Consider the following 12095-nt stretch of genomic DNA (forward strand, 5'->3'; position numbering starts at 1 on the left):
CTCTGTCCATGGGATTCTCCAGGCAAAAGTACTGGAGTGGGTTGCTATTTCCTTCTCCAGGGGATCTTCCCAACCCAGGGATCAAACCCAGGTCTCCCACATTGCAGGCAGATTCTTTTATGATCTGAGCCACCAGGGAATAGGTATAGATGACATTAGTAAAAGTTCTATAAAATTACATGAAAAAAAAGCATCTATTAAGAAAACAAGATGTTTATTTATTGTATTTATTTCGAAAACAATACACTAAAGATATATTTATCAAAAACAAGTCTTATGAACAGGCATTTTAAATGTTTAATATTGGACTAATACAATAACAAAACTGACCTGTGAAATTTTGAACATTGTTGTTGTTCTGGATACAAAAGGTATAATTTAGTTTAAATAAGATCTGAAACACCTTTATGAAACTTATTTTGCTCAATGGGTATGATATTAAAATTATGTATATATGGAAGTGAAGTGAAAGCTACTCAGCTGCTCTTTTTGACCCCATGAACTGTAGCCCACCTGGCTCCTCTATCCATGGGGATTTCCCAAGAAAGAAAATACTGGAGTGGGTTGCTGTTTCCTTCTCCAGTGTGTATATAACTATGACTCAAACTGTGGGGACAATTTTAAATACTTTTTAAAAAAATGTGCATTCTAATCTGTGCTATCTAATATAATAACCACTATCCACATGTGACTATTTAAATTTTAATTTTAATTAGCTAAAATGAGATACAATTTAAAAGGTAATTCCTACATCTAAGTAGCCACATCTCAAAGTACTCAAAAGCCACAGGTGGCTACTACCATGTTGGGCAATGTAAAATCATAGAATTTTGCCAACACAATGGAAAGTTCTATTGGACGGGGCTGGTCTAGTAACTAATGTAAACAAACACCATAATAGAGCTAACTATATAAATCTTGAAAAATTTCTGCAAATATGCAGTTTTTGTTTTTGTAATTCTACTTCTAATACAGGAAATATTTGAGATACCACAAAATACAAATCAAATTTTAAATCTGCATGTACAATTTGAAAGTTAACCTTGCCTAGGGTATAAATTAACGTTTATATATTAACTGTATTACTAATAGTTTGTAAAATTATTTGCAAAATAATAGTGAATAGTGAAGCCAAAGACTAATTTGGATGAATTAATCTGAAATTAAGAATCTGCAAAATTTTTTGGTTATATGTAAGCCATACTGCCCTTCTGAAACAGTGTAGCTTAACTCAAGCTCTGTACTGCAGAATCACTTGACATACTGAGTGTCAATACCAGCAAGTTCCCATGCTTGGTATTATGGTTTGCCTAACCAAGTATGGCTCTATGTCACTACTTATATCTGCATCACTAACACTCAGATTACATCTGTCATTAAGAACTAAATGTACTATTTTCACTCTACATTAAAACAGCAATAATAACAATCTAGCTTAACTCAAGCTCTGTACTGCAGAATCACTTGACATACTGAGTGTCAATACCAGCAAGTTCCCATGCTTGGTATTATGGTTCGCCTAACCAAGTATGGCTCTATGTCACTACTTATATCTGCATCACTAACACTTAGATTACATCTGTTATTAAGAACTAAATGTACTATTTTCACTCTACATTAAAATAGCAATAATAACAATCTAGCTTAACTCAAGCTCTGTACTGCAGAATCACTTGACATACTGAGTGTCAATACCAGCAAGTTCCCATGCTTGGTATTATGGTTCGCCTAACCAAGTATGGCTCTATGTCACTACTTATATCTGCATCACTAACACTTAGATTACATCTGTTATTAAGAACTAAATGTACTATTTTCACTCTACATTAAAACAGCAATAATAACAATCTAGCTTAACTCAAGCTCTGTACTGCAGAATCACTTGACATATTGAGTGTCAATACCAGCAAGTTCCCATGCTTGGTATTATGGTTCGCCTAACCAAGTATGGCTCTATGTCACTACTTATATCTGCATCACTAACACTTAGATTACATCTGTTATTAAGAACTAAATGTACTATTTTCACTCTACATTAAAACAGCAATAATAACAATCTAGCTTAACTCAAGCTCTGTACTGCAGAATCACTTGACATACTGAGTGTCAATACCAGCAAGTTCCCATGCTTGGTATTATGGTTCGCCTAACCAAGTATGGCTCTATGTCACTACTTATATCTGCATCACTAACACTTAGATTACATCTGTTATTAAGAACTAAATGTACTATTTTCACTCTACATTAAAACAGCAATAATAACAATCTAGCTTAACTCAAGCTCTGTACTGCAGAATCACTTGACATATTGAGTGTCAATACCAGCAAGTTCCCATGCTTGGTATTATGGTTCGCCTAACCAAGTATGGCTCTATGTCATTACTTATATCTGCATCACTAACACTCAGATTACATCTGTCATTAAGAACTAAATGTACTATTTTCACTCTACATTAAAACAGCAATAATAACAATCTTTAGGAGTTTACTATCATTCTCTTATTGAGAGGTTCTTATTGGAATACTGCCCATCACTTTACTCATAAAATGAAACATCGCCTATCTTCCTAATGCAATTCTGCCTTCCTTGTGGGCAAAAAAAGAATGTAGGTTATTTCTTTAAGTGTGAATACTGATCTACAATGCTACTACAACAGGCTAATTTTGGAGTTAATAACTTGAGAAACTTACAGGGTGGTACAATAGCAAAAAAGAAAAGGTTGGATGGCTAACATTTAGTCAGCTAAGTCGGGATCTTTTGGCTTGGACTCTGTTGAAGGAGTTGTTGGTGGAAGTAACTGTATTTCATATGTGGGCCACTCCAGGTCACATCTAAGACTATAGATACAACTATTGATAGCCATCACACACAATCTCCAGTCGTATCCATTTTCTGATAGATCACAAGTCGGGTAGATTTCCTGGAGAAACTCTGGTGGTAAAGTCCAAAAATATGACAATTAATTAGAAATCACTTCCCAGAGAAATGAATTTATTCAACCTTAGTACTATTTCTCTTTCTGTGAAAAGGTCATTAAGACTTTAATTAAAACACATGGACTGTAACTTTCATTAAATTAGCTGAACAATCTTTTCATCTGAAAGGATAATAATATGAAATAGCACCATTCTTCAATCACACACACACACACACACACACACACACAAACCAATATCCCATCATCTTACTATGTAACCAGGATGGAAACCCTCTGCTCTCTTCAGTGCCCAATATAAACTTTCCTTATTCTTAAATTTATCAAACACACATCTAGCATGTTATTCATTGTATCATAAAGACATGCTATTAATAATAAGGCTCTAATACACCAGAGGCTGCAGTGTCTTTCATAATTTTAGAGGCAAGAAGCTGTGACTGCTAAATTCTTTGCCACTGCTTGGTTTATCTCAGACAAAAGAAATAAGAGTCTTTAGATCTTGCAGTTAAATGAAAACTTCTGTAACAAAATGTGACAGGGCAACATACCTCAAGGAGCACTCTTAGAGAAAGTGGGAGGACAAAGGGAAAGGTGGGGAAGACAGGTGTTAACCAGAAGAACAGAGCTGCTCTTAGATACTTTCTTAGGTAATTTCCTAAGGACCTTTGAGCTCTTAGAAAAAGATCTGGCAATCACTACAGGCCAGCATTACTTGGCTACATTAATGTCATCTGCTTTTCAATAGGATTAATAGGCTGGAAAAAGGGTAAACTATTAGGAGATCCAACCAGTCCATTCTGAAGGAGATCAGCCCTGGGATTTCTTTGGAAGGAATGATGCTAAAGCTGAAACTCCAGTACTTTGGCCACCTCATGCAAAGAGTTGACTCATTGGAAAAGACTCTGATGCTGGGAGGGATTGGGGGCAGGAGGAGAAGGGGATGACAGAGGATGAGATGGCTGGATGGCATCACTGACTCGATGGATGTGAGTCTCAGTGAACTCCGGGAGTTGGTGATGGACAGGGAGGCCTGGTGTGCTGCAATTCATGGGGTCGCAAAGAGCTGGACATGACTGAGTGACTGATCTGATCTGATCTGATCTTGTCAGTAATTTTTATATTGATTACATGTTGAAGTGATGATATTTAATATATTCTGGTCAAATAATATAGATTTTTAAAATTTAAATAACAGGCTGGGAAATCAAGACAATGCCATAAACACAGTGTATGTCCAAATTTTTTAGCATGTCATGTGACAAAGTAAAAAAGCTTTCATATTCAAAGGGCTAACAGATCAGTGGTAGCCTGGAAGGAGGCTTTAGTGGTATAACACTGGATTCAGCATCAAGTTCTATCCTGCTTCATATTTTTATTAACAAAAAAGAAGTTATGGAAAGCAGGCTTGTCCCATCTCCCAAAGACAGCAAAACTGGGACAGATAATAGACTGGAAGACAAGTACCTGCAAAGCTTCCTATTGAAAGCTTTTATTTTATTATTGACTGCAATGAGGAACCGAAATTGGTTGGTTGTTTCCCAAAATGTATTATCTGAAACATTAGTCATAAAAGTTTCTTAGTGGGGAAAGATTTTGGTTGTGCACATAAGAAATGCTTAACTCCAGAGTTAGTCTCCACTGAAAAATCCCACAGTAAAGAGATATGGTGAATCAAAGGTGACAGATGCCGGTGGGAATGCCTGCTCTGAAAGATTCGCTGTATTAGAGGACCTAATGTACTTCCTATTGCTATAATAGAAATGGAGGGGAGAGGGGCAGGAGTAAGGGTTGTTTGCTCATTACAAATATACAGCCTATTAACTATCTCCATATGGACCATTCTCTAAAGAGATCTTAAATTATAACTGAGCTCTCAGAGAGCATCACATACTAGTTTCTTATATGACATCAATATCTTTGGCTTCTGGACATATTTATCAGTGACTACTAATTTCCAGAAGAGTTCCCTCCAAATTATAAAATCTTAGGATAAAAAGTGAAATGAGAATAGAAGAATAATGAGGTTTACCCATTGCTGATACCAATCAGCAATCAGCAGTTAAAACACATTTTTTTAATTAGAAAGATTATTTCTTCTATAAACACCTTCATTTCCAAACTGGTTACAAACTGTTCTTTTTTTTTACTGTAAGGTAAGAGGAAATGGGTTTTGATTTTTTGCCTGGTGGGTTAGTTCAGTGATGTTTAAACTGCAAGTTGTGACCAATTTCTGGGTCGTGAAATCAGTAATAGCAGCACTTTTTTTACTAAAAGTTAATAGAATAGAAAATATTGAAACATAACTGTTATAGAAAGAGTAAGTTTTGTTTGTGAAATTTTTGCTTCAGTTTTTTAAAAAATCACACACACACTGAGTCACAATGTAAAACATATTTCTTACTATGGGTTGCAATAAAAAAAAAGTTTGAAAACAACTGGATTAGATGAGATAGCAAATGCTTACAAAAGGTGCTGTAAGTCAGATTTCTTTAGTGTAGTGTGAAACACAAGTGTTCTTCAAATCTGATGGATGTGAAACGTGTGATATGAAGGCAGGAACCAGCCAACTGAGATTAGGCCAGGGCTCAGAACTGTATCTTTGCTGGGTACCAGTGACATAAGTAAGAAATATTCTGTTTACTGCTTGGTCTAAATTTAATATTTCACAGAGTTGCTGCTGGAAGCTTTATTATTTCATCTATTTATGCCATAGATAAAGACTATACTATGCTCATGTGCACAAGGGAAAACTAGCAAATTAACCTCCTGTACTATTGTTGACACTTCTGCAAACTGATAAAGCCCAGCAGCTTCAATTTTGATCCCCAGTAAATGAAGGTGTTTGAGTTTCCATTCATCTGGCAGTCCATACCAGAAGTCACAGTCGATAATGCCTTTCCTGTTCTAATAATGCTGCTCAAGACAGAGCAATTAGCCCCGAGAACCCAAAGGCAAAAAGAAACACATTCATGAACCTGCTCCTGTCACACCCTAATGGAATTAGTAAAAGAGCAGCCTCTCTCCTCAAAACTTACACAAACTGAATAAATTTTTCTTTATCCTCTCTGACACACTTTGCTTTTATTTATTCTCACATATTCAACATGTAACAAACCTCGAAGAGCATTAATCTTATTGGCGTTCAGGGAGTACACTCCAAACTCCGTACTGCCACGGACACTATTTATCAGGACTTCCTCTGTGAACAGGCTGAGAATAAGGTATCTGGCTGACAGATCTGGGCGAGACTTCTCTTTTGCTGTCATCAGAAGTGATTTTGGCATCTGTATATTTCTACGTGGATCTCCAAGATATTCTAGAAGCAAAAGAGAAAGAAGATGTCGATTTTCATGGCAAATGTTAGGTTCAAGTTTTTTAAAACGTTGTAATAGAAAAGTTGATTTTGCTGAACTTTCAAGGCTCAAGAATTTGAGAGCTTGCATTTCCCCTTGAGTGTGGATTAGTGGATTTAACATTCATTAGCAGGATACACTCAAGGGGATATGCATTCAGCATGCACAATGCACAAACAGCGATCTTGAAGTCACCTCAGAATTCTGCCTATTACACTGTGCTAATGAATTGGAAGATTCAGTATAGTTAAGATGTCAGTTTTACCTAAGCTGATCTATCAATGGAATGAAGTTCAAATAAAAATTTCTACAATTAAAAAAATGAGAAATTGAGAGGCTAAAAAAATTAAAGCTTTAACTTTTTAGTGTATCATGAGACAGCATTAGAAATGAGACAGGAATCACTCCTGATACAATGGTACATGCTCTGATTGTTAAGAGAACAATTCAGTACTCTGCTACCTTTTAGGATATAATCAGTTTTAACATTACATTTGGTAACAAATTCTAAGTAATTATTTAAAATTAATTTTTATTGCATCAAAAATTCTAACTAGTTTTCCTTAATTGTTTTCCTACTTATAAAAAAGGCTTTTTCAAAATTAAGGATCATGATTCTTACTAAAATATTTATAATTTTTAAATGTAGGGTTTTTTATTTGGTATTGTTTATCATTCAAATATCAACAAACTTATCTTAGAATATTGTATTTTAGATAAGTTACTTGAACTTAAAAATAAATTTTAAGCCTGTTTTTATTTCTCAACTTTATAGCCTAATCATTACCGTCTTTCTTCAGTCCATAGTGATTAAATTAACCATACTTAAAAATATATTGTACATATAACAAAGAATTACTTGTTCAAGAAAATATATTAGACAAACATATGATTCTTACAATAAACATATTTTTCATCTTGGAAATCCATCATTTAAGGGGTGAGAGTATAAACTGTTGAATCACCCAGATCCAACAATTGGCAAGAGAGATTAAATTATTTTAAAAATTCACTCAGTGGGTCCAAAGACTTAACATCTGTAAGGTTAATCTAGCAATATATATTGAGTTCAGAAAAAAAGGTAAATACTATTTAACCTGGTAATTCAAATTCTGAGGATGTAATTTAAAAGAATCCAAAATATGTACAATTCTTCTTTTTTGGTGGCATGATTTTCATGATTGATGATTTTCTCTAAAAAGTCCTCAAATGAAAAACAAAAAATAACAACAAAAAGAGGGAAGTAGCTAAATAAATTATGTTATACTTACTCAATGAAATGTTATATGCCTGTTAAAATGAAATGATTATGAAGACTGGATATTCTTAAGGAAAAACATATATTTAAAAGAAGAGTAATTATATGGAGACCATAAGTCTTTAAAATGTTCATAAGAAAAAAATGCTGGGAGAAAATTAAAACATCCACAATAGTTTGTTAAGGTATCTTAATTGTGGAAACTTTTCTTTCCTCCGAAATATATTCCAGTTTTCAATAAAATGGCGTAATAGACTACACATAAATTGTGATGGCTGCCTGGCTCACCATCTGCTTAGCTGTCCTGTCCTCTGATTCTAGCTGAGTCAGGGTCAGAGACCTGTGACCTAAGCTGCCCAAACTGGATTCCCTCTCCTGGGAATCTGAACAATGACAACAGAAAACTAGAACCTAAAAATCATGGAAGATACAGACACAGAGCCCCAGAGATATCAGTGGACCCCAGATGCCATGGTCTCAGGGCTGCTCAGGCTCCTGCCTGTGGCTGTGTGTCCTCTGCTCCTTTTAATCTAGGAACTATTCACCCAGTGATTTTGTTGTGGTGGTATAATTTGACCAGAGTTTGTTTCCATGGTGTACATACAGCCTTATTATAATGGAAAAAATATACTATAAAGATACATTATTTAAATAATTTTGTCTGATCAGATTCATAGGTAATAGTCTACTTAGGGCTGATATGGAGGGCCAGGGAAAGACAGAAAACAGTTTTCCTACCTCAGGTGCCACTAAATTCCAGCATCCTGGGGAAAGGCAATGCAAGGTGTGAGTGCACAGTCACCTACAGAACCCACTCTACTTGACACTAACAAAGCAGGCTATGCCTCCACCACTTAGCTAGCAGTGAGGGCCAGTGTTCTGATGAACGAGATTCATTAATTCATGCAAAAACACTTTATGAAGCATCTACAATGTGCCTGGCACACAGAGAGCAAGACCCCGAACTGCTCCTGGACCATCCAGCTGTAGCTCCTCTTTTACCTGCAGAGAAAGGTGACTAACCTGAGAGAGTTCACACCAGTCAAAGGAATCAGCTGAGAACCACTTTTCAAAGGAAAAATACTAGACTTAGTTTAATGTTAAAAACTATCAGTCTCAGAACTAGGTCTCTATAGTTCATTAACCACAGATATAAGAGATTTAAGTTGTTTAGCTTTCTCATGAAAATTTTCAAACACACATAAAAGTAAACAGAAAAATATAAGCCCCACAAATGTATCACTGAGATTCAACATTTATCAGCAAGAGAATTTTAACACTCACCTAGTGTTTCAGAAGAGACTGCTGTACCATCAGTGGAAGGTTCTTGAATTCCTTCAGGGAAAGCTCTGCTGTTCTGGGGAGAATTCCCATGTTCTCTTGTTTCTGAGATAGCTTCTGGCTGAGAAACCTGGAAACTACTTGCACCGTCATCACCATCTCTTTCATCATTCGAATCTCTTTTGCGTTTGGTAGGCCCTCCATTCTTATCAACAGTTTTCTGTTGAAACACAAAATTGTATCTATAAACAAAGTCCCATAGTGGGAAAATACGGACATGCTTCATCATCTACCAGGGCCCTCCAGGGTGATGAGGAAGCAACTGTTTCTAATCAGCTGGGCTGAAGCACATGAATCCTGTGTGGCATGAAATAAAACTATAGGTGGATTCCTCCTCCAGCTGCCATGACTCGCTGCTTCTTGGGGGACTTTGTTGTTGTTCAGTCACTCAATCACTGTCTGACTCTTCCTAATCCCACAGACTCCAGCACACCAGGCCTCCCTGTCCTTCACCATCTCCCAGAGTTTGCTCAAACTCATGTCCATTGAGTCGGTGATGCCATCCAACCATCTCATCCTGCCCTCAATATTTTCTAATATCAGGGTCTTTTCCAATGAGTAGGCTCTTGGGGGATTTAGTAGCAGTCTAATGAACTAAATGGGCTTCCCTGGTGGCTCAGTGTAAAGAATCCGCCTGCCAATGCCAGAAACGATTGTTCAATCCCTGAGTCAAGAAGATCTCCTAGAAAAGGAAATGGTAACACACTCCAATATTCTTGCCTGGAGAGTCCCATGGACAGAGGGCTACAGTCCATGGGGTTGCAAAAAGAGTCAAGACACCACAACTTAGTGACTAAACAACAACAAACAACAGTTGTTGGCACAAAATAAGTGCTTAATGAACATATCATAAATAAATGAATACATGAGTTTCTCAAAGATGACAACTTTGAGTTTGTTTTTTCTTTTTTTTCTCTTTCCCCAGTGGTCTTCTAATCTGGCTGTACATTTGAGCATTTGAATTACCCTAGAGATCTTGTGTTTTCTTAAAGCAGTGCTGGGGCCCCACTCACGGCAAATTCAACCAGAATCTCTGGTGGATGGAGTGGGAGAGCTCCAGCATTACTTTTTTTTTTAAGTGACTCACATGTTTTTAACATACACCTAGAGTTGACCACTGCTCTAGGTTAGGGCTTCTAGAACTTCAATGTGCACAAAAATCACCTGGGGGTCTGGCTAAAATTCAAATTCTGCTTCAGTTAGTCTGGTATGAAACTCAAGACTGCATTTCTCACAAGCTTTCCAGTGCTGCTGCTGGTCCACGGACCCACTTTGAGTAGTAAGGACCTATCCTTCTCCTAATTAAGGACACAGCAGGCACTGGCAGATGCTGCTTCTCTTCTGATGCCTAAGCAATATTCAAATTACCATTTCCAGGCAGTATCATAATTTTACATTCAAATGTTTAAGGTGTAATTTTTGTAGGATATAAAAGGGAATGTGAAAAATAAGCAGATTTGGTTTCATACAGATGGTGCTTGAGTTATCACTGAAATCAAGCCATTCACCAAGAAAATATAAGCTCAGCTACAAATATTCTTGGCAAACAGTTTCCATCAACTTACTCTAGAGACACAGGAGTGACTAGATATGGTGAGAATAAAATGGAGGCTTTAGAGAGGTGGGTGGAAGTTAGGAATTGTCATTATGTTAAATGCTTCATCAGAAGGCAATAGACATGACTCTCTTCCCTACTGACCTGTTTGTGTTTAAAAAAAAAAAAAACAAAACTCAAATGCACTCTGAAGACAGGATCGTGAGAGAGAAGTCAGAGTCCCACTTACCATGTAGCTATACAGATTATAAAATATCTGTGAAAACTTAACCTCATGATATGCATCATTTTCACCAGTTTCTGCCATCACTGAAGGTGAACAAGTAATGAAGTACCTTCCTTTTCTTCTGTGCCATTCCTAACTACCATTAGAACAGCTAAGTAGCACCACAGTCTGCTCTTTTATGTGTTACTCAGTGGGATCCTGAAAAAGACTTGCCAAATATCTTTGTAGTTGAAATCTTTTTCTGGTGTAACCCTTGGCTTGAAATATACTAATTATAACACTGTATTTATTTTATCTTTAGGATATTTTTATGGGGCATAAAATGTCAAAGAGTTAAATAAACAGGCAGGATGCAAGAGAACACACCTTGCCTCTAAATTAAATAAACAAGAATTTGAGCACATGGACTGAAGATCTTGTATGTCAATACAATCAGTTCTGGAGTTGTATGCAGTATGTACTTATACAGCAGTGACCATATTTAGATAAAAAAATCACTTACTAGTGGTCTTCTTGAACTTAAATTGCAGATCAGAGAATTGACATTGGAAATACAGGCTTGCCACTCTTCTCCATGTTCACTCAAATCATAGTTGGGAAAAACTGCTGCCAGATGTTCTGCAAATAGCACCAAGAATTCACGAAAATTAAGAGGGAAAGAACAAAGAAACTGACAAAAAATTTTATTTAAAATACTGAAATTTTCTCTTTCTCATTGTCATTCTTTTCTCTAACTAAGAGTTTAGGAATTCTACTCAAAGAGGATGCTTAGCTGAATATCTCATTTCTTCTAATGTGCAATTCCCTAAAACACTGACCTAAGGAGCCCATGATGAGGTTTTGGTGCTTTAGAGAAAAGAATGTGTTACAAAAAGTCAATTATTTCAGGTGTTAATACCCTTTAATAACCCTATGGATAAATTAGATCTAAACACAGAAGGAAACCTGTAAGGAGAAAACAGTATTATTACAAACATTATCACATCATGATCCAGTTACTTGTGCATATTACATGTCTATCTTCCCCACAAGCTACTCCCTCTGCCTAGAATACTCTTCCTGTTTTCTTTATGTAGCTAAGGAATCTTTCTAAATGTCTTGTCCTTAGGAAGTCCTCCCTAATACCCTCAAAGTAGGTGCTCTGCTCTCTGAGTTTCCACATTACCACACTGGAATGGAATTGATCTGTTTCCCCAATGTGCCCCTTTCTAGACTGTGAACTCCTGTGGTCAGAACTACTTATTCATTGTTGTATTCTTAGTGCCTATGAGTTCCAGGACCTCCATACACATTACTGGAAGACAAGAAGGCAGGAGGCCAGAGTGGATTAATTATGAGATGCTATTTCTGTGTTGTCAGTTCCTAGCAATGAAACGTGCTTTATTTTCCCACTTTTTCTTATTTTGGCTTTTTCTTTATTTTT

At 36.4% G+C, this 12095-nt stretch overlaps 1 protein-coding gene across 1 annotated transcript in view; it reads right to left on the reverse strand.

Annotated features, from left to right (window-relative positions):
- Positions 1 to 213: 213 nt before the first annotated feature.
- The window catches only part of BEND2 (BEN domain containing 2), a 54693-nt gene continuing 42811 nt past the window's right edge, over positions 214 to 12095 (reverse strand). The window contains exons 16-19 of the mRNA XM_086388856.1: positions 11175 to 11290; positions 8835 to 9051; positions 6055 to 6255; positions 214 to 2932 (exon numbers count right to left, since the gene is read on the reverse strand). Coding sequence (XP_086244982.1) covers positions 2736 to 2932; positions 6055 to 6255; positions 8835 to 9051; positions 11175 to 11290 — 731 coding nt within the window. The 3' untranslated portion in view covers positions 214 to 2735. The remainder of the gene's footprint in view (positions 2933 to 6054; positions 6256 to 8834; positions 9052 to 11174; positions 11291 to 12095) is intronic.

Source organism: Bos grunniens, chromosome X (genome assembly GCF_055505025.1).
Source record: "Bos grunniens cultivar Pamir isolate PY7600 chromosome X, Bosgru_T2T1.0, whole genome shotgun sequence".
Lineage (NCBI taxonomy): Eukaryota > Metazoa > Chordata > Mammalia > Artiodactyla > Bovidae > Bos > Bos grunniens.